Source organism: Nematolebias whitei, chromosome 18 (genome assembly GCF_014905685.2).
Source record: "Nematolebias whitei isolate Nwh7 chromosome 18, NemWhi1, whole genome shotgun sequence".
Taxonomy (NCBI): domain Eukaryota; kingdom Metazoa; phylum Chordata; class Actinopteri; order Cyprinodontiformes; family Rivulidae; genus Nematolebias; species Nematolebias whitei.
The window spans coordinates 29,928,567-29,951,005 of record NC_056515.1 but is presented as its reverse complement, the minus strand read 5'-3'; the positions used below and the strand labels follow the sequence as shown (position 1 = coordinate 29,951,005).

The following is a 22,439-nucleotide window of genomic DNA, read 5'->3' as shown; positions in this document are numbered from 1 at the left end:
ATGACGTAACAAAAGGCGGGCCCAAAGTAGATATTAGCCAATCAGCAGCGAGAACCTCTTTTTCTTACACCATATCAGTAGGTGGCGGTAATGCGTAACTTCCGTTGTTTGCCAACCGCCTTGAAAGTCTACACGAAGAAGAATCTCTTTCACAACATTCCATTCTCTCCCAAACTCTTCCTGGCTTCCTCCTCCTCCTCCTTTCTGCCCGTTCAGCCTGTGTGTGGAGCTGTGACACGTAAACTTTGGCGGTCATTGCCCACGCATGACACCTCCACCTGGGGCAGGGAGAGCAGCGACAAGAGCTCCACTGTCCCAAATTAAAATCCAGCTTTTAGTAACGCCATGGAGACAACAGACGCCATAGCAGGTGAGTTTATTGCTTGCATGACAGAAAAGTAGAAGTTCCTAATTTACTGTAATTACGAATTAAACCATTATTTAACAAGCTGTGTTTTAAACCACAGCTGTACAAGAGCAGAACATTTTGTAAACCTAGCAGGGATTTATTTATTTATTTATATATACAGTAAAGCACATTCAGTTCATTCAGATCGTGTTTATCCCATAAAAAAAAATTATGTTTTACTTCAAGGGGCTTTTGTTGGCAGTGATGGAGGAGAAAACGCGACAACAGAACTGGCAACATCTAAAGCAGTTAAACCACAGACCAAAAGCAGGATGAAGCAGATCTTTGGGTTTAGTAAGGAGGACCTGAGCTCCTGGGAGAGCCTGGTGACCCTCCTGAACCGTCCCACTGACCCTGCATCATTGGGCATCTTTCGCTGCTTGTTTGGTAAATAAATGCACTTTGCTGTGTTTATATTATTGCACAACAATAGCTGTTTACACTGTTTGCGCTATGTGCAGGTCTGCTGATGGCAATTGACGTCACACAGGAGCGGGGTCTCAGTCATCTGGACTACAAGTATCTGGATGGAGCCCCTGTGTGTCGCTTTCCTCTCTTTAATTTCTTGAAGCCGCTGCCGCTTGACTGGATGTACGTGGTGTACCTGGTGATGTTCCTTGGTGGGTTACGTCCTTAGTTTTGCGATAAAGTTTAGGCGTCACTCCTCACCGTTTTATTATAGTCTGAGCAGATGGAGTGATTCTTTTTATAGGGAAATTTCTGTAGGGGTGCTTGACTGCAGGGATAAACGCACATACCTGCACTCTCACGTCTGAAATTTTCCTGTTGCTCTTAATAGTTAGTGCAAAGGTTTTAAATGCAGATCTTACGCAATCAGTTAGCACTCAGATTATAAATTGGGATATTTTACTTATGGTACAGATAAAACTAACACATAGACTAAACTGGGCAATTCATTAAAAGCACTCTGGTTTGCCTTGTCCTGTGGGACTACTCTCAGTAGAGAATTAATAAAAAAAAAAGAAAAATTGATCCAACTGATTGAAGTTTTTGTTTCTAATTGAAGGAGCTCTGGGCATCATGCTTGGTTGTTTCTACCGCCTCTCGTGTCTCATGTTCATCTCGACGTACTGGTACGTCTTCTTCCTGGACAAAACAACCTGGAACAACCACTCGTATCTCTACGGCCTCATTAGTTTTCAGCTCACAATCATGGACGGCAACAGATATTGGTGAGGTGATGCTTATTACTCTACCTGCGTGTGTTTGCTCTTTTCTGATTCGTGTTTGTGCGTATTTGTAGGTCGATAGATGGACTGCGAAGGCCTTCTATAAGAAATGCTCACGTGCCTCTCTGGAATTACACCCTGCTGAGGACACAGGTTTGTGGGAGCTGTGAATTATTCATGCACACATTGTGAAAACAGCTGATTTAATGGCGGCCATGTTCTCCTTCTTTGAAGATTTTTATAGTGTACTTCATCGCTGGAGTAAAAAAACTGGATGCAGACTGGGTGGAGGGATACTCCATGTCGTATCTGGCTCACCACTGGCTTTTTGATCCTTTTAAGTTGGTGTTCTTTTCTTTTTTACGTTCTTTGACCACTTTTTGTTGATCTCATTATAAAATTTGTTTATATTTTCAGACTAATTCTTCCTGTGGATTTAGTAAGTCTGCTGGTCATACATGGAGGAGGTCTTATTCTGGATCTGACTGCTGGCTATCTGCTGTTTTTCGATGCAACGCGGCCATTTGCATTTTTCTTTGTGTCGTACTTCCACTGCATGAACTCTCAGCTTTTCAGCATTGGTTAGTGTTTTGCTTCTCTCTTTCTCTAAGGTGTGATTTTTAATCCACGTTGCATCATTTCACCTGAATCTTATTGAGGTTGTTGATCCTCCTCAGGGATGTTCTCCTACACCATGCTGTCCACCAGTTCCCTCTTCTGCTACCCAGATTGGCCCAGAAGGTTCTTCGCCCGTTTCCCATCTTTTCTCAGCGAAATCCTGCCGTTTACATCATCAGAGCTTCAGCCCAGCACCTCCTGTGTTTACCCCAAGAGCACAGAACAGCAGGCAACACAGAACATCGCCAAACCCCCAAAACTGAGACTTAAACACAAGCTGGCCGCTATTTTTACTATTCTTTATATAATCGAGCAGTTCTTCATGCCATACTCCCACTTCATCACAAAAGTAAGTGGTTTTCTTTATAAAGAGATTTTTCTGCCTTTTCCAGTGAACTCGGAGAGAGTTTAAAAGCTTTAAGCCCTCCCTGAGTTGACGCAGTAGTAGTTGCTCAATCAGAGTCAACAGTGATTCACAGCAAACAGGATCTCAGTTGAAACTCTGGAAGAAAAAAAAGAGTCAACACTCAGTTTTTGAAACCTAAACTTTTGCTTCTTTTTTTTTTACTTTCTTGGCTGTAATTCCAAATGAGAGGTGATTTGTTGCTTTTAAATTCATCTAAGAGTTTTCCGTTTTTTATCCAGGGTTATAATAACTGGACCAGTGGTTTGTATGGCTACTCCTGGGACATGATGGTTCACTCTCGCAGCCATCAGCACGTCAAGATCACCTACAAAGATGGGAAAACTGGTGAAGTCGGATATCTGAACCCAGGGGTGAGATTGTAGGGAAATATACTGTAACAGAATAAGCTTTATTATCATTGTACCGAAATACAGCGAGAATATGTCCGTACAGTCCTCCGAAAGATGGGTAGAGTGCACGTTGCTGCTGCTATGATAGCGCGCTCTCTTATCCTTTTCAGAATACTTTATTAGATACAAAAGGGGACAAAGCCATGAGGATAGGATAGTGGCATTACAAAAAAGATCTCTTCACACCTTGTCCAATTAAGACACGATTTTAAGACATAAAAAAAACTCTGCCAGCAAGTTCTTGGGGGGGGATAAAGCTTTTCCTTAGTTTACACATTTCCCAGGAGAAGTCGGCCTGTTTGACGCCAACCAGGGGAGTCAGATTCAGATATGCCACAACTGTTGATTTTTTTCAGGCAGACTGTCTTTTCTTGTCAGCCTTGAGTCTTACTGGTACTTTCAAGATCCAAAATGGCCAGATTAGGGTGCATTCTACTGGTCCGTTCTTACGAGCTCCTCCAAAGTCGTTTCATTCTGGTGAGTCCCAAGGCTGCAGTTGGCCTGCGATTCTCACAAATCACTTCCATCTTACGGTTTAGCTCGTAAATCAGCTGATTCTGAGTCCTCATAGCACAAACCTAACCTTCACAAGCAGGCAGCCTGACGAGGGTCAAATTAGCTGCAGCTGTTTTCTTGTATATTGATAGACCAGGAACCAGACAATTCCAAAAAGCAGGAAACCTGTTATCATAAATCCGATTATATATGTCTTGGTGTCCTCCTGAGATTCTCAGCAGAACATGAGTTCTCCAGGACCCTGTCGTTTTGTTGAAAAGATTTTGTCGATTGTGTTGAAAATCCACCTGATCAGATCCAGAACAGTAGTTTTCATTTCGGAAGGTGTGGAAAAAATAGGAGGTCCGATACACAGACGGAGAGCAAACAAGGCAGGAGGAGAACAGTGAGAGGGAAGAGAAGCATCCGCCTCGTACAAGAGTGAGTGAGGAAAAAAGTATGTAAGGGATAGTTTAAAGCATCTGTTAGATAAGGATCAACTTTAACATCAAATACCACTAACCTAAATGTTATTACAGTCCAGAATGTAATAAATGACATGTTATTGTTTTTTTGTGCTTCTTATCATGGTTGCCTTTTTCCCAGATCTTGCTCAGCTGATTGTTTTAGTTAATTTTTAAACCATTCCTGCCCATGTTGTGTAGGTGTTCACACACAGTCGTCGCTGGAAAGATCATGGAGACATGCTGAAGCAGTATGCTACGTGTCTCAGTGGCTTGCTGCCGACCTATAATATCTCTGATCCTGAAATCTACTTTGATATCTGGGTATCTATTAATGAACGCTTCCAGCAAAGGTATAAGAGCATTTTAGCCAGACAGAAATGTTTTTATGCTAAGAGTGTGAAGTTTGAATTTGTCTTTGGCCCCTCTTGAAGAATCTTTGACCCCCGTGTGGACATTGTGAAGGCTGATTGGTCGCCGTTCAAACCAAATCCATGGCTGATGCCTCTGCTGGTGGACCTCTCTCCCTGGAGGACCAAGTTCCAGGAGATCGAAGGCAGTTTGGACAACCAGACTGAGATCGTCTTCATTGCTGATTTCCCAGGTTGCTAACCCTCTTTATCCTTCTTTTCTTTAAAGTAGAAAGAGTGGATATTAAATGACATGTTGCATTTCAGGCCTCCACTTGGAAAACTTTTTGAATGACGATCTGGGCAACACCAGCATCCACGTGTTACAGGGGCAAGTGAACGTTGAGATTGTGGAGGAGAAAAAGAACTACACTCTGCAGCCTGGTGAGCAGACAAAGGTACAGTTACACACTGCTGCTTTTCAAACTGAATCTGATCTGCCTTCGGAGTAATGTGTGAAAGTACAGAGGTGGGTGAGGGGAAGGGGGGTTGAAATAGCTCCACTGGAGCCACACAGGTAGTCACAGAGCTGGGTTGGCATGTATGTGTGAAGTGGGGGACAGTGTTTAAGCTGCTCTAACAAATGATAGCTTGTTGCGTAAGCACACGATGATGTAGCTTTGAGCCGGTTTGGTCTGAGTGAACCATGAAAGAGGAGCAGCGACTGCTTTAAAAGGGTTTTAAACTAGGGCTTCCATAATCACCATCAGCAGCACATTTTATGCTTTACATATTAAAATAAATTGTTCATTGAATTCACTAATTCTCACTTGTGTCTTTGGGAAGACTATGTATTTTTGTAGGATATGCACCAATCAACCATCTGGAATATTAGTTGGAAAATAGATGTGGTCAATACTAAGAGGAAAGAAGGAATAGATAACAATACATTATGCATAAAAGTATATAGTGTTTTTGAACATCATTTGTCATTTTGACAGTGCAACACTTTAGTGTTTATTTGCTGTAACCCTGTTGTGTGCAGGTTCCTGCAGGGGCTTATCATAAGGTGTACACCACATCTGACGTCCCTTCCTGCTACATGTACGTGTATGTCAACACTACAGAGGCGGCGCTGCAGCAGAACTTCACCAAGCTGCTGGAGCTGCAGGAGCGCATTCGCAATGGAACAGGTGACCAGTCTCTGTATAATTCCAGTTGGACTCTTGCTCGGGGTGTGGGGTTTCTTCTGTCTACATTTGAGGTTACTGTTAAGATTGTTGAGCTGATGCATCTACAATATTTAAAACTAGAAAAGTTGTTACCGCTGAGTGCAGAATGACTGCTGAAATTTGCTGCTGGAGCTGAAACAGAGTTGTTAAAGCTAAAGAAATTGATACACCAGTTAAAAGAAGCAGAACGCTAAAAGCTAAAAGAAGCAGAACACTTGCCGATAAGTGCTAGCTAAAAATAAAAGTATCAAATAAATAGGTAAAAGTATCCAAAGGCTAGCTAAAAGTAAAAATGACTAGAAAAAAGTTGCAAAAGGCTAAAAATAGCAAAACGCTAGCCTAAAGGTAGCAGAATGCTAGCTAAAATCTACCTTAAAACTAAAAGCTAAACAGTACGAAAATACAAGAAAAAAGCAGAGGAATTCTAGTTAAAAGTAGCAAAAGGCGGCAAAAATACAGCAAATAAAACAAAAATAAAAAAACATGTATCTTGAAACGGTCCTATCAAACGCTGAGCAGTCGGTTTCACTTTTACAGAAACGGAGCCTCTCCCTCTTGAGCTGCAGCCTCTCATGGCTGCAGACGACGACGAGAAGGCAGAGGTCAACGCAACCGACCCCGTTGTGAAGCTCTTCCTGAAGAGGCAGCGTCGGCTGAAGGAGGTGAAGAAGCGCAGGGAGGCTGGTGTGACGGAGCGACTGGAACGCTTTACTGTTAAAAAGTACTACACAGTACGCAGGGGGTGAGTGCTCTGACGTCACAGGTCATGAACTCAGATTGTGTCCAACTGACCAGAATAACCCTTTAACTGTTTATCCTGTAGCTTCTTGATGACGGCCATCGCTGTTCGAAACTTGCTGTTTGGTCTTCCTCCTCTGGACCAGCTGAGAAGAGAAGTTGACTTCGCCAACATGAAAGAACCCCAAACAGAAGACAACCAGGTTGAGCAGCTCAAAGATGAAGTTGGTCACGGAGAACTTTAAAAGTAAACTTGCTGGTACAGAAGTATCGGGAAAAAAAAACTAAAAGTAAATGAACTCTGGGCGCTGAAACACACATTCCAGTTGATGTGTGTGACCAGTTGACTACTGGACTGTTACTGAATGGGATCCAAAGGATCAAAACATTCTTAATTTTTTTTTTATATTTTAGGTCCTCTGAAATGCTTAACGTTTCAGATTCAGAATCCTGTATGTTCATGATTGTGTTCTGTCATGAGTGATGACGTCACAACTTGGGGGCATTATATAATCTGAAGGAAGATTTTCTATTTAGCACGTTGAGCTATTAATGTTTTTAGAATGACGTGAAAGCAGGCGACTGAATGGGTTTTGTTTCTTGACGGGATAGTTCAGATTATTTGAAGTGGGGTTTGTGGAAATGTTATGAACAATTAATATCTTGCCTATGGTCCGTTTGGAGAAATATTGATTAGCTATGATAAGCTAACGGCTAACAGCAGCTCCAAAATTTAAGTGGATTTCCATAATAGCGTTTGCATGAAGCCACTATGAAATCTTGTGACATTGGAGTTGATTTAAAACGGCGGCAACCCACCTGGGTCTTGACACCTCTTGGACTAGCCATTAGCTCATCAATCTGGTCAGAATCATAAAAATGTAAAGAAATATTCAAACAAACTTCTCTGGGAGCTGAACCCAGCAGAACCCTGTTTATGGGAACTGATTTTTAAGCACCAGAGTCTGCTCACTAAACTCGAGGGATGAGAGGTTTTAAGTCCCGCCTACACAAAATGGCGAACTAAAACTTTTACTGGGACTGCTCTGTATCCCCTCTACACCAACTCCCAGGTTTCCGTTTGGTGTCCAGTGTTTATTTTCAAGTCTGTGATCAAAATTGAAGTAGTGTTAATAATATTTGATGCTGTGATCTTTTTTGTTAAGCACTTTGATAACAGTTACTGTTTTAAATGTGCTGTATAAATAAATGTGACTTGACTAGTTCAAAGAGCCATCTACAACAGGTAAGATATTATTTGTTCATTCCCGCTACAAAAAAGTCTGAACGGTTCTGAGGTTTCAGACTCTTGAACTTATTTTTCAAGGAATTCAGTTTTGTTACATTGTGATGGAAACAAGCACAACAACTAATGTAAAGCAAACATTTGCAACCTTTTTTAAACAATGGAATACATAAATTTAATAATAAAAAAAAAAAGTCTGACAGGAAAAATCTGTGGAAATCATGACTTATTTTTTATTTTTATTAGTGTCAGTTTTTTTTTACAAAGTTTTCTTTTTAAAGTGCTACAGTAAATCTCAGTCTTCACTGTAGTTTGGCAACACATTATATACTCGGAGCACATTACACAAAATAAATACATTTTCATGATTAAGGTTTCGACAACAGTTTTCTTAGTAACAACAACTCCATGTGTTCAGTTTGTCGCTGAGGTCCGTTATTCAGACTTCTTGCACTAATTACAAACATGTAGGTATCGGTGTTGGGTAATTTGCTCGTGTAAAAGGCAGCTCGGACAACTGATCGTTGACTACAGTCCAAACAAAACCACGTGCAACACAAGGTTTCACAAAACCCGAGTTGGCGAGTGTTCAGACCTTCAGGTGTTTTGTAGTTTCACAGGTTTGTTTGACTTGCGGACTAGAAGAGTTGTTTCATTTTATATTGCACAATATTTTACTGGCTACAAGTGTTTTTTTATTATTAATTCTCCATAAGCTAAAGCATCATTTTCATCTTTTTAATGCATCACTAAGCTCAAATAACTTCACAACTGGCCTATTATGTGTTAATTTACCTTTAAATGCCATAGTGTTAAATACGTCTTTAGTTTGAGTTCCATGTAAAATTAGGACGTTTTAAATGAATAACTTGTGTCTGCACCTTCCAAGCCAGCATTTGTACAGAAGCAAATCAATAAGAGCAGCCTAAAACTTTGATCTGACAAATAAAAACAGTGATCGTAGCTAAAATTGTTGTGCACGTCATCAAGTGCCAAAGAACATGATGACACAAAGCTGGTGATCAAGTTTCTCTCACATCCCTTCTCTAAACATTATAAACTAGATTTGTCTCTGGTTAGTGTGAATAATTTCAAACAAAATGTGGATCATATCTTGAATAAAGCACATTTAGTGTAAAATAAGAAGCATGCATCTCATATTTTACAGTGTGTATGTTCATTTGGCAGGTTATTTAAAGAACTGACACGGACTCACTAAATCCTGAACGAGAACAGCTACAATCAGAGTCAAGAAGGATTAAAAGTCTACTTGTAGTGCCACGTGTGTGTGGATCTGGGGAGGAAAGGAAGCAATGACCTGATGGATATTAGAATTAAAGTCCCCACAGTTTCTGTCACAACAGTTTAAGTCCAGTTTTATTTCAAGGCGTCCGTCTCCAATTGGGTCATGCCGCTTATTGAAATGTGAGTTTTTATTTTCCAGTTTTAAAGGTGCTCATTGCAAAGTCAAATTAATGTATTTTAAATGTAAAATGTTCAAGTAAAACTTGTCAACAGCTGCCAACTACCATATGTTTGTTTACCTCTGGGAACAGCCTTCGTTACTAAAAGGTCAGCAATGGCGACTGCCTTCAACGAGCCGCTTGGAATGGAGAAGTCCGACAATTTTCATGTACTTGTGTAAGCACAGAATTGTTGAGTAAAGTGTGCAAATAGGTATTTAAAACGATCTAAATTGCAACAGAACTGAAAATAAGGTGTATTTCACCCTTTTCGTGGGAAATTACCAGACTATGGCTCGCCTAATGTAGGTCGAGTTTTGGTGGATTTAATCAAGGGCTTTGTTTATATCTAGTGCGTACCCGCATTTCAGAATTGAAAATCAATACATCTGGAAAACTACTTGGAATATTCGTTCAAAGTGCACCATTTCATAGTTCAGCATAACTTTAATTGTATAGTTTGCAATGAGAACCTTTAAGCGAGCTGAACAGTGTCTGTCAAAACTGCGATGCTTTTTTTACAGGGATTTGAAGTTCTGTGACAAAAGTCCAAATCAAGAACGTACAAATGGGTTCTTCAATCCCTGAAAGAATCCACCCACATCGCCCCCGCTGGCTCCGTTTGGCAGCTTAAGACAAATTTTAAAAGTCGCAACAAAACTTAAAGCGGCTCCTGAAACTGTGTCCTCTCACACACTAAACTCTCTACAACACCTGTTCTTTTCCTTCTACACAAATAAGTTCCTTATTGATGTTTCCAGTTGTTTCCGTGTGCTGAATTATTTCATAACTTTCCCAAAAAATACAGAAATTGTTACATTTTCACACTCCAAAAGATCCAAATGTTTTAGCCTGTGAGGTTTTGAGTTTTAAAGTAAATTTATGAAAGTTAGTGTTCAAGATGCGACCGTTTTCTGCTGAAACCAGGAATCTTCTTTTTAGTTTAAAAAAATATCAAGTATTTGTTATTCGCATTAAAAACGGGGCTCAGAGTATCTTCACATGCACGTTCTTCCTGATGCAAACCTAAAACGGTGAGGAGCACGCGCTCGTGGCGACACGCCCTTCGTGCTCATCTCTGCGGCTCTACCTCGGCTGAAGGTCCGGGCAGAAAACTCCGTGTATCACCCCTTCAACCACAACGTTAGAAAACGCATCTAAAAAGGAGAGAGAAAGATTATTGCAGATTATCTTACAGCTCATTTCCTCTGATTTGTAGTTTTTAGCCTTTTTTATATGTAGTTTTGCTTCCGTTTGTGTCAGTCTGTTAGCGAAAAAATTTTATAAACCAGGGGACAGACTTTAATTAAACTCTCAGAACCTAAATCATCTATCATGAACTTTTGGAGTCAACCTGATTTAAGATGGCTGCAGCTAATCAACATTTGGCATGACAAAAATAGCTAAAACTCAGTCAACATTAATACTGAGTTGAAGTTTAAGGGGGTGGTAGCTGAGAGTCATCCTCAGAACATACTCTGAGCCATAACACACGTTGCACCTGATGCCATTGCAAGGTTTGACCAGAACAACTTCATCATTACTCATCATAAGACAATTTTAATTTAAATCTAACAGGAAAGGCGGTGGACATTTTTCAAGTAATGCACTGTTAATTTAAATAAGCGTTTTTAAATGTTGAACAACACAATGTGGATTGAAACGCACCGTGTGCAGAGGGGAGGAGGTAGGGATCTCTTAGATGCAGCATGACTGGCTGATGAGACAGTTTACTAAAGAAAAAAAGACGTCGGATTAATGCGTCGACACGATGGGTGAAGTTCAAGAGTTCATCCAACAATCTCTACCGGATTTAAAAGGTTAAACAAGTGAGGAAACCCACAACGACTCACCTCAGTTCCTCTGATTCTGTATCAAAAGACCTTAAAGAGGAGAAATCAAAGTTAAGCCACATGATTCTCCAGACTGGGAACTAAACTCCCACATAAAAAAAAAAAAAGCAACCCCTTATTTTGAAGCAAAACCAGCAGTTTCAACTCACCCACAGCTCTCTGTTTTTGGCACTGAAGGAAAATGGCGAATGTTGAGGAAATCCAGGAATATTTTGGGAAGAGCCTCGTTTTCCATAATTACAGTCTGACAGAAAAGAAAGCGCATTTCAAACAGAGACCAACTTGAACGTGTGTGTCTATCTGACAGAAGCAAATAAAGATCAAATAAATCAGCTCCTAATTTGGGGGGTATGGTACCTGCAGGTAGAGCTCCAGGCCCTGCCTCCTCTGCTCCAGGACTTTGGGAACCCAGTTTCTGACATGCTTTGAAGGAATCTCTGGAGGCTTTATGCTTTTCTTTAACTGGAAGGATTTAAATTTGTTAGAAAACATACGGTGGTTCTGTGGACGCACACTGTTAGCAAACTTACACAGGCATCCAAAGCTAAAATCCTAAATTAGCACAGTGGTAAACTTATATTTATCTCCTAAATGACCAGTCTGGGTTGCCATTTAAATAACATTCAATGAAGATCGAAGGACTTGTGACCCAGAAAGGTTAAAGAAGCAAACCAGAAATAAAAATCAAAACGAGGAACTTCAGCCAAACTGCAGGAAAGTTTGTTGAACTTTTGCTGCCTTTTAAGCTGAACTTTAATATCTGAAGATACATTTGGTTCTAAGATTAAAAGCTCAAATAATATTTTCTGAAAATGTGACGGGCACATCATGGAAGGGAGACTTAAAAAGAAAAGGAGGCACTTTATTTACCCAAAAATTTTTTTTTTTTATCTGAATGGGAGAATTGAAGAAAAAATTACTGTCAGAAAGGTAATGATCTGAAGCTCACCACTTATCTGATGACACAGAAAATAAGCCAACTAAAATTTATAATCCTGATCTGGACTTTATCACAGCCCTGACCTAAACCCTAAAAAAAAAAAAAATTGGGATGCAACAAAAACAAAAAACTGTTAGATGGATCTCTTTAGCAGAACATCTTGTGAACCACGGGACAACTTTTAATGACTCTCAGAACGTAATCGTCTACAACTCACCAAGAGTTGAAGTTAACCCAGTTTAAGATGACCGCCAGCAGTTTTAAACACAGCAGTTAACTCGAATAAATGCCACTGTCTGTGAACTAACTAAATATTTTAATGCTAGTTCATAAATGATGAAAAACAAGTGTCACTTTAAAGCATTTATCCACCAACAAAGTAAAACTTTTCAATTTAAACATGCGAAATGTTTAGTTTAGAATTTGGTTTTACACGGTTCCTGCACAAGATATGATTATTTTGTAAAATATTTTATTATTGGAGCACTCCGAGGGTCGAATAGAAGCGATACAGGGGCCTCAATTTGCTAATGTGTGTTATATAAAATAAAATAGAAGCAATAAATCCTGTTCAAGGTTTGCAGATGATGCAGAAAAACTAACTTGAACGTGTTAAAGTGACGATCAAATACCAGTTTTAAGGAGCGTCACAAATTGATTAGCTGTTACTGGAACAAACCCTTTCAATCAGAAGATCTTAATGTCTTCAGCTAAAAAAAAAAAAAGGTTACAAACGTAACCACAAAGCCCTATGAAGGAAGTCTTCCTCAACGGTGACAAATAACAACAAAACAAGGGGATGCGCCAAGTCTCACCATTTTATGCAAGGCGTGGAATTCACTGTAGCGTTTCTCAACACTGTGCAGCCTGCCATTCACCAACACGTCGATTTTGAAGACCTGAAAGAAAGAGAAAGAGCGCGAGCAATGCTCCTTATTCAGTTGGCGAGTGTGGTTGTTGAAGCTGGCGTCAGCAGAGGAAACATCTGGCTGTCAGGTTGTCATCTGTCAGCGTTACTGTTAACAGCCCTGAACAGACTGTTGTCTACTTCCCTCACTCGGATGGATTGTTCTGTAAAAACTTCACAGCTTGCACGCCACCGGATTTGTGAGGATGACAGCGTGGAAAGGAGAACAAAGTTGCGTGACCAGGAAAAACAGCAAAAATTACCTTAATATAAATTCAAAATCCATTTTAGGAAGTCTTTCGAGTATTCTTAATGTTACAGCTGTTAGGATCTTCCACTTAAGCTCATAAATTTATATATTTGTTTACAGTGCCAATAAACACCCACTAGAAATGACTGCCTCTTGTCTTTTAATGAATAATTTGGGCACCGTTCATATTTTAATCTGCCCTCCAGAGTTTTATCTATCATGATAGAAAAGGTGCAGTTGATGTCAAATAAAAGGACTGTGTGGGTGATGGTGTTCAGATAAGAAGTTGATAAGATTAAAACAATGTCAGGTCATCTGAGTGGGTTTATAAATAAAAGGTTCATTTCTCAAGATGCTTTAAAAAAATCAGTTTTCTGCTTCTAAGCTAATTATTTGTTGGTGTTTTTGGTTTATTTCTGTATTTTTATTATCAATACATAAGCTCCATCTTTGAATTATAAATTGAAAATGCCTTAATATGAAATAAGAATGTTAATCTGTAAATATAAAGCTGACAGTCAGTGTTTCTTCAGTTAAATGAAGGCTATGTTAAGACATTTCTAGGTCAAATCTAAGAATTATGAACGGACAAAAAGACAGTTTACATTTTGAAAGTGTATAATTTAATCCAAGTGCAAGGTTTATAGTAAAAAGAGTTGGCAGTAGAGGACACAGACAGAGCTTACCGTGTATCCTTTCTCCACCGAGTTGTTTTCTGAACGGAACGATGGAATCGAGACTCGGACTGGATGCATTTTCACCATAAAACAATTCTTCTGTGGGTTTAATTCGATCCTCTAAAGCTCAAAGACGCACTCACTCACACATCCACACACTCACTTCTGCTCTGCTGGTGGCGTTTTACTTCAGTGACTGACAGAGCTGATAAAATCAAAGTTCAAATAAACTCAACCAGCTGGCGGTGCCGCCCCCTGGCGGCGCGGAGGACAAAAGTCACATTTGTCTAAATTACTCCTATTTTAATAATGGGGGGAAAATGCTCTTTAAAATTAAAATTCAAACTATTCTTTGCAACCAAAAATAATTTTATGATATTAATTTATTGTTCTAAAATTTATACATACACATATCTATACACATTTATTAATTCCATATATTATTTTGTTATATTTGTAGTAGTCGTAGTAACAATAGTAGTAGTAGTTGTAGTATTAGTATTAGTAGTAGTAGTAAAATTAATGGTAGTAGTGTTAGTAGTGGTAGTAGCAGGAGTAGTAATAGTTGTTTATTGTTGTTCTTCTTCTTAATATTATACTTTGTATTTTTTTATTATAGTAGTAGGATTAGTAGTAGTAGTAGTAGTAGTAGAATCAGTTGTTGTTGTTGTAGTAGTAGCAGCAGCAGTAGTAATATTATTATTATTGTTATTATCATTAAATTAGTATTTGGAGTAGTAGTGTTAGTTGTAGTAGTCGTAGCAGCATTAGTAGTAGTCAAAGCAGTAGTAGTAGTAGTAGTAGTAGTAGTAGTAGTAGTAGTAGTAGTAGTATTTGTATATTATTATCATTATTAATATTGTATTAGTAGTAGTAGTAGTGTTAGTAGTAGTACTAGTAGTAGTACTGTTAGTAGTAGTAGTATTTGTATATTATTATTATTATTATTATTATTGTATTAGTAGTAGTAGTAGTGGTAGTAGTAGTAGTAGTAGTAGTGTTAGTAGTAGTAGTAATAGTAGTAGTAGTAGTATTTGTATATTATTATTATTATTATTATTATTATTATTATTGTATTGTTAGTAGTAGTAGTGGTAGTAGTAGTAGCAGCAGTAGTAGTAGTTGTAACAGCAGTAGTAGTAGTAATAGTAGTTGTATTTGTATATTATTATTATTATTATTATTTTTATTATTGTTGTATTAGTAGTAGTAGTAGTAGTAGTAGTAGTAGTAGTAGTAGTAGTAGTAATATTTGTATATTAATATAATTATTATTGTATTAGTAGTAGTAGTAATAGTGTTAATAGTAGTAGTAGTAATGTTAGTGGTAGTAGTAGTAGTAGTAATAGTATTTGTATATTATTATTATTATTATTATTGTTATTATTATATTAGTAGTAGTAGTAGTGTTAATAGTAGTAATAGTAGTAGTAGTAGTAGTAGTAGTAAAAGAAGAAGTATTAATTTGAGTAGAAGTATTAATAGAAAATGAAAGTCCCAAAGTCTGAGCATCCATCCATCCATCATCTTTTTACCCGCTTCTTCCATGTTGGGTCACGGGGGTCGCTGGTGCCCATGTCCAGCAATCACTGTGCGAGGGGCGGGGTACACCCTGGACGGGTCGCAAGTCCATCACAGGGACACACAGAGACAAACGAGACAAACAACCACCTTTCTGTTTTGGGCACAACATATTAAACGGTTTCCAACAAAATTTCATCAACGTTTTCATGTTGTCAGCGTTTATTTAAATGCTCCTTGCACACATACTGTATATGCATACTCTGAGTGTGGACACAAATAAGAAGTTAGTAAAGACTGTATTCACCATTTTTGGGCACAATGAGCAGTTTGTTATTGCACTCAGCCCTCTGAAAACTTTAGCAACATGTCCACTGTGGCTCTTCAGGAAATGTGTCAACCCAGAGAACATTTTCAGTGACGTTGTAGGGATGTCACCAGTTTTTCAACAGCACAACATGATCATCAGGCAAATCCTGCATTACAAAACCAGCTGTGGAGCTCAAATGTTATGGTGAGGCTGAGGGGAAAGGGGAAACAGAGGATGCAGTTTTTGTTTCCGAACTAAAGTCCAAAAGTCAGAATACCACAATGAGTCTGCTGAAATCATCACTTCACTACTAGAGGGATCATTTATGCACATATGAAATCATGAATGCAGAAAAAACTGTTTGTGTTGAGAAATAATAACAGAAAGAAATATATAAAGAATGAAGATAAAGGAAATACCTGTGAGACACTATCACAAAACTTTATTTTGAAACTCCAAATAAAAGCTTTTGAATAAAGACTTTTATCTGTTGTGTAAAAATTAAAAAAAAGCTTTTTAAATTTCAACCTAAATGTATTTCAAATTTTGTCGTACCTGGTCCATTTAAAAAAAAATTTTTTAACGTTCTATGTTCCTGGATTTTTATTTTATTTTTTATTCCTGTGTTGATTCAGTTAAAAAATAAAAATGTTAGTAAGCTTCCGTGTAAGGAAATTATCTCAAAGATGCAAGGAGGATTTGCTGTTATAGCTCGAGGTATTTGTATTTTTCTCAGCTTTTCCCCCTCAACACTGTATGAGCATTTATTATCATCTTATTTTATGTCATCGTGCACGTCCCTACAGGCGCTCCTCATCATTTACAGAACTGCCGACTTTCTCTGGATCGCTGCTGCTTCTTAATATCTGAAAGAAATTTAAAAAACACAAACATCAAGAGAAATAAGGAGAGAAGCAAAACCTGCGTCAGATAAGCATTTCATGTATGATACTTACGTTGACATGTGACATCCTGAGACGTAGGCGTAGCTCCCGGTGTAGCGAACGTCACAGCGCACAATGTTGTTGCTGTAGTCTGATTCTGGGACCTGATAGTACGGATTTACACTGATCTGTGAAGAAGAAACAAGAAAAGACATGGGGATTGTCAGCAAACGAGCAAAAATTACTAAACAAGATCACCAGCATAATGACATTTTACATAATTTGTTTCATTAAATGATATTTAGTGCGTTAGAAAAGAAGTTATTTATATTAAACCTTGAGGGTGTAGTGTCCGGGTTTCACATCTGTGATGTCAATCCACTGGCAGTCGATGTCGGCATTGTATGTATCGTAACATCCTGGGCTCAGGCCCTGCACATCGGACAGCGTCCATAAAAATCATAAATAAAATTAGCTACTTATTAAACATTTATATGTATAATTTTAACCCATTATGGACCTTTATTACAGTCTGATATTGAATGACAACAAAAAGGGCAATGATTTGAATTAAATGTGGAGTCATTTCAAATCAGCCCTCAAGAAAGATTAAACAGAACTCAATGAGGGACCATGAAAATGTCTCCTGCGGAAAATGAGAAGCTGCTGGATCAAACTCAGCTCCCTCAGTGGAAGAGCATTTGTTTTTCTGGGCTCCAGTCTCGCTTTTCAACAGTTATGATCTAAAATTGAACATCCAGTTCTTTAAGAGAAACAGAAACACATGATTTTCTTATTTAGTCAGGACAATATAACTGCACACAGTGATAATCCTATTGGAACTGTGGGCAATAAAGTCATGGAGAATTATGAGGCTTTATGAGCTGCTGCTGTGTTTTTGGTATGTTTGTTTCTTCATCTCTTCATAGTGATCGCAAATTTACAAAGAAAAGATCTGACTGTGTTTTTCAGGTGAGACGTAAGGGATGAAAGCAATAATTCAGGTCTTTTAAAAGGGTTCTGGAATGGTCATGAATAATTAACGTCTTACCTGTTGTAGATAGCTCTTGGAACGGCCTCAGTTTGGAGAAATAAGAGTTTAAATCTGATTAGTTTCATGAGCTTAGAGTTAGTCTAAACAAAGCTAAGAACAAAGTGATGTTGTCTTAAAACAACTCCAGTCTGACAGCAATTCAAGCAAATATTAAATTGTAAATATGTACACAACATTTATTTGTGTATTTTAATGCTATTCTAATAGTAATACTATATTCCTCACTGGAGTGCTCCAAGCTGCATCAGCTGATGCTGCTACTATTTGTGTTTGCAAATGTTCACAGGTCACAGTATAAATATTTTAATGTGAAACTGACAACCGAGTAAAGTTTGTAAAATAACCTGATGCATGCTCAATAATCAACAATAATAATAAAAGTTATTTGTAAAATAACGTTTACTTGAACCACAATGAATGTCAGAGACTTGGGAAGAAATCTGATCAGACTCAACGGTAGCTCATCAATCCAGGTCAAAATTTAATTTAATTTTTCGAAATTGATATCGTCCAAGGTATTATCTACAACAGGTAAGACACTAACTGCTCAAAAGTCAATTATTCCTTTAAGACCAAAAGTAAAACTTAATGTTTCTAGTAGAAATTGATTAAATAAATGCTGCAGCAATGGCGAAAAAGGGAAAATGTTTATAAGATACGAATGCAGTCGCCAGCTAAAACACGGAACCTGACAGAGCATCGGATAGAGTTCAAGGAGACTACAAAATATTTTCTGTTTTCCTTAAACCGATTTTTACGCAGATTTTTTTTTTTTATATGACCCAAAGCTTGAAAGTAAGAGCAAAAATGGATGAGGTTTGGGACCTGTGTGTGTGCAGTGCAGGCGTATCTCCTGTAGTATCCGTAGTCACAGGAAGTGTCCTCCAGGCAGAAGCTGGCCTTGTGGCCCTCTGCCACTGACCTGTGCGTGGTGGCATCCAGCAGTTCGTAGTGGCTGAACTCGTCCATGCTGTGGTAGTGCCTGTGGATCAGCAGCAGAAAACACACATCTTTTATCTAATTACTGATGAACACGTGTATTTTCATTTCAAAGTGCTCTGGTGATAACTGTATTAGTTACATGGCCCTGAAATACATCGGCTCTGGTATCGACAAGAAAAACAGTCTGGACTTTAACAGCAATTCACTTTCAAAACACTGACAAGAAAAGATACAGACTGCAGGAACAGTTCGTTGGATCTCCTCCAAAAGCTTTCCATCATCTCACAACATAACTATAGACTGAGGTAGTTTTAGGTGAAAAAAAAACCTTGAAGTTTTAAGCAAACTCAAGGAAGAATCAAAAATGTCTATGTTTACTTTTAGAACTATTAATCTGTTGGTTTTTTTTCAGGAATTATTTCGTTTAAAAAGTCACTTAAAGGTCAGTTTCACCATTTGTTGACAAGCTAAAAAGAGTTTTATTCTTTTTACACAGAAACCAAACCTATTAAATATTAAAACGTCAAAGGATAGCTCAGGTGAGACTGTAAGTGTGGCTCTGTGGAAAAATGAAGAGCAAACCTCATCTTGTCTGTTGTAAACAGATTTTTAATTTGAATTTGAAGAAATAGTTTATTTCTGACTGAACTGATGAGCTAATGGCTAGTTTGAGTAGAGACAAATCTAAAATGGACTGCTGTCTTCTTACATCGCCATAGGTTTCACATTACATGAATATTACAGCCAAAATGTTGTGATTTTTTTACAAGAAGTGGTCAAGTTTGCACTGGAAGTGCTACAGCAAGCTACCACTGCTGCTGTTTGCACCGAAAATAACCACGTAACGTGAAACTAAAAGTAAAAGTGTATAAAATAATGTTTGCATGAAACACGTTGACATTTTGGAACTGCAAACGAGCTTCAGGTAAAACAATGAACTTGACAAAACACACGGGGCAAAAAGAAAAGCAAATAAAGGTAGTATAGATTAATTTTTTTGATTGCAAAAAAGTGGAAAATAAAAAGATTCATAAATGCATTGCAACTAAACTTGGTTCTCATCTATTGTTTGCTGTATATTAAATGGTTTTGTTGGCCACTTTCTAATTTTTAGAACTAAGTCCACCTAAGTGAGAAGCTCAGCTTGCAGCTGAAATAAGTCTTTGCACCTGGAGCATTAAAAATGCACCTATGTAGACAAAAGCTGGATTTATATTCCACAAGAAGTGAAGAAATCTGCTCTCTGATGCAGCAACTCCAAGAGAAACCCCACCGCTGATCTCCAGGGAGCGACTGGGCCAGTTTCATGTGTTGCTGTTGATTTGTTGTGTTAAGATGACAGGAATGCACTCTGGTCTTTTCCCTGCTCCGATAGCTCATCAGTGTGGTCAAAATTAAACACTAGCTCTACAATCTGAAGCCAATCAAAGAGCTATCTACAACAGGTAAGATAATAATTATTCAAGAAATTTCCCAAGAGCTTCACTTTAAAAGATCTGAACTTTTGCTTTAGGACCTAAAACTAAATCAAAATGTGGAAAACAGCCTCAGTAAAGCAGTTGTTTAACAGGAGCTGTTGTGATTTGTTAAAAACGTTCTTATTTATGTGAAAATGCATCCAGTTTAAATGCAAATATTATTATTAAATCAAAAATGTTACATTTTTTGGCTGCATAATGTGTCATTATTGTGGAAAAAAAAAATCCAAAGGCAGATTTGTTTGTGCTGAAAAAAGAACACAATGCATGTGGTGTGCGAACAGTTTACAATATGACTCAAAGAGTCCGCAAACGAGGCCCAAGCAGGTCAGAGAGGTTGAGTGATGCTGATGTGGACAGCATAAACATTATACTCACTGGTGGCAGCTGTGCCACTCCCAGGAGTAGCGTGGCCTGTTGGGGAGGAAGTCGGCCGTCCCCTGGTTCTTGACTCTCTGAGGAAACCTCAGCAGCATCCGGGTGTCGTAGTCTCTCGCTCTGTCGGCTGAACTGCAAGCACAAAGCAAACAGATGATTGAAGGAGAGAGGGAGGAAAAAAAACACCTTTAATTTGTGGAAGAGCTGTTTTTCTGCTTCCTCTCCTCCTCAGAGTGGAGAAGACTCTCTCTCTCGCTCTGTAAATGATGGGTGGAAAAAAATCTTTATGGTTGTTTGGGGTAGTCTCAGATAATGTGTTTACCATTCGGGCTTTCTCTACCAGGACAAGCTATGATTAAACTTTTACAGAAATCCACCTCCCCACCCCACTTTTCTCCACCATGGCAGGATTCACTTAATTTCACAGCTCATATTCCTCAGCCCACAAAGTGGTTGTTATGGCTTGAAGCTCAGACATGGCTGCAAATCTCTCTTTTTTACTAAAAGGCTGTGGATCCATCCCAACAGTACCTTGACAAACAGTTTTCCTCAGCAGCACACCTCAGGCTGTACATAGGGACTCTTTGGGCATAAGCCGAGGCTTGAATGTAGTATGGATCAGGCACAAGGTCAGGCAGACCTAAATACACAAAATGCTGCATTATTAACAAAAATAACCAGGTCAGGGGTCTGCAACCTTTATGATCCAAAGAACCATACATCTTCATTCACTAAATTAAATGTGTTCAGAGACGCAACAACCTGCTACTGTGATTATCAACTGGTGGCCCATGGGCCACTTTAGGTTTGTTGGATGAAACTTTTGTGGCCAGTAGGGGTGATATTATAAAGCTAAAAAAAATCTAATGGTTTTTAACATTTATTGATAGTTTTACAGTGTAAGACAAAAGAAAAGATCAGATTCTTGTAAAGAGGGAGAATATAGTAAACTATGAACTGCAGACCTATATTTTTAAAGTGAGGAAAAATAAAGCAAAAAGTTAAAGTGAGTATTTGCAAAATAAAATAAAACAGCTAAAACTAGCACTTTTGTTGGTTGTAACCAATAAAATTCAGTTTTATGTTAGTTTTGGTCAGAGCTACCAGAGGGACCAAACATGTGGCTCCGGAGCCGCAGGTTGCAGACCCCTGCACCACATGCATGAAGTGCAGCAGGTTCCATATGACAGTCCATGAAGTGATACATATCTTCTTGAGATTTCTGCACTCTTACCGTACTGATGGTACCTTGTACCATATCCGGGTCTGGATCTCGGCCTCGGCCTCTCATACACATCATAATAATTGTAATAAGGATTATCAGGGTCGCTGGACTTGTATGGGTCGTACGGATCATCACCGACCATCATGTCTTCAATCCTGCTCGTGTTCACCTTCTCCTGGGTCTCATTGACTCTGCGCTCTTGGTGCGTCCCCGCGCGCCCTCTGGGACCCTCACCGGGAGGATGCCGGCCTCTCAGGAGCCTCTGGAGCGGCAGCTGCTGGACCACCGGCTGACTCCGGGCGTCCTGAGGTTTCGCCTCCTCATCCCGGATGATGGCGACGGGTCGCGGCTGCACTTGCTGCTCCTGCTGCGCGCCTCCTCTCCGCTTCGGCGCCTCGTACTGCGCCCCCTGGCTCAGAATGCTGAAGACCTTCCCGTTGTGGGACCACTGCAGCGTCTGCCGGAGAGCCCCCCTTTGCTCGCTCCCTCCTGGAGTCCTCTGAGTTTGGGCAAATTGAATGAGAAGCAACACGGAGCAGACGCGCAAATAGGGCGAAGCGCAAAACGCGCGCGATCCCATCATGAATTCAACCGTGTGGTCATAAAAACTAGAATTTTAAAACGCAAAACCCTTCATGTTCTTAAAGGATGTAGAGGAGAGGACGTGAAAAACCCAAGTTTCAGTGTATCCTTGTGAGCTCATCTCATCTTCCCCTGCAGTTGGCAGGATGATGATGATGATGATGTGAGGAGGAGGAGTTCAACTTTTGGTGTTTGTCTTCCTCCTGCTGGAAAAGAAGTGATTTTAACAACTGCACAGTTTTACAAGGTGCTAAATAAGGTTATAACAAGCTGCTTTCAGCCATCAGAGAAAACCATCTAACATGTGACTTACAATAAAAACTTGTTGAAACCAGTTTAAAGTGTTCTCAAATTAAAGGCCCAGTATCTCCCAGCTACTAATTTTGGCTCATTATTTGTAAAACTGAGTAAATTATC

The 22,439-nt window shown here is 39.1% G+C and overlaps 3 protein-coding genes across 3 annotated transcripts; 1 reads left to right on the top strand and 2 right to left on the bottom strand.

Moving 5' to 3' along the window:
* Positions 1-185: 185 nt before the first annotated feature.
* ggcx (gamma-glutamyl carboxylase) lies at positions 186-6,947 on the top strand. The gene is made up of 15 exons (XM_037692604.1): positions 186-370; positions 596-796; positions 871-1,029; positions 1,437-1,602; positions 1,674-1,752; positions 1,834-1,940; positions 2,017-2,180; positions 2,277-2,566; positions 2,863-2,994; positions 4,194-4,345; positions 4,427-4,596; positions 4,670-4,800; positions 5,388-5,535; positions 6,112-6,316; positions 6,398-6,947. Exons 1-15 carry the CDS (start codon positions 346-348, stop codon positions 6,555-6,557), a joined length of 2,289 nt encoding a protein of 762 aa, XP_037548532.1. The 5' UTR covers positions 186-345; the 3' UTR covers positions 6,558-6,947.
* A 2,704-nt stretch (positions 6,948-9,651) lies between these two features.
* Positions 9,652-13,836, bottom strand: snx24 (sorting nexin 24). The gene is made up of 7 exons (XM_037691879.1): positions 13,658-13,836; positions 12,630-12,713; positions 11,232-11,336; positions 11,024-11,118; positions 10,875-10,904; positions 10,690-10,754; positions 9,652-10,178 (listed from the first exon to the last, which is right to left on the bottom strand). The coding sequence occupies exons 1-7, from the start codon at positions 13,733-13,735 to the stop codon at positions 10,108-10,110; spliced, it is 528 nt and encodes a 175-aa protein (XP_037547807.1). The 5' UTR covers positions 13,736-13,836; the 3' UTR covers positions 9,652-10,107.
* A 2,530-nt stretch (positions 13,837-16,366) lies between these two features.
* loxa (lysyl oxidase a) lies at positions 16,367-22,023 on the bottom strand. Its single transcript, XM_037692541.1, has 6 exons — positions 21,450-22,023; positions 20,747-20,855; positions 20,216-20,347; positions 18,243-18,399; positions 16,700-16,795; positions 16,367-16,551 (listed from the first exon to the last, which is right to left on the bottom strand). Exons 1-6 carry the CDS (start codon positions 22,021-22,023, stop codon positions 16,432-16,434), a joined length of 1,188 nt encoding a protein of 395 aa, XP_037548469.1. The 3' UTR covers positions 16,367-16,431.
* Positions 22,024-22,439: the final 416 nt, after the last annotated feature.

Excerpts from the sequence above, each read along its gene's own strand:
- loxa (XM_037692541.1), bottom strand. The coding sequence starts at position 22,023 with ATGATGGGATCGCGCGCGTTTTGCGCTTCGCCCTATTTGCGCGTCTGC. Across the intron at positions 20,856-21,449 it reads TACAAGGTACCATCAGTACG|GTCTGCCTGACCTTGTGCCT; the intron begins GTAAGAGTGCAG and ends TTGTGTATTTAG. Across the intron at positions 18,400-20,215 it reads GAGTGGCACAGCTGCCACCA|GCACTACCACAGCATGGACG; the intron begins GTGAGTATAATG and ends GCTGATCCACAG.
- ggcx (XM_037692604.1), top strand. The coding sequence starts at position 346 with ATGGAGACAACAGACGCCATAGCAG. Across the intron at positions 371-595 it reads GACAACAGACGCCATAGCAG|GGGCTTTTGTTGGCAGTGAT; the intron begins GTGAGTTTATTG and ends TTTTACTTCAAG. Across the intron at positions 2,995-4,193 it reads TCGGATATCTGAACCCAGGG|GTGTTCACACACAGTCGTCG; the intron begins GTGAGATTGTAG and ends CATGTTGTGTAG.
- snx24 (XM_037691879.1), bottom strand. The coding sequence starts at position 13,735 with ATGGTGAAAATGCATCCAGTCCGAGTCTCGATTCCATCGTTCCGTTCA. Across the intron at positions 11,119-11,231 it reads GCCTGGAGCTCTACCTGCAG|ACTGTAATTATGGAAAACGA; the intron begins GTACCATACCCC and ends CTTTTCTGTCAG. Across the intron at positions 10,755-10,874 it reads ACAGAATCAGAGGAACTGAG|TAAACTGTCTCATCAGCCAG; the intron begins GTGAGTCGTTGT and ends TTTTTTCTTTAG.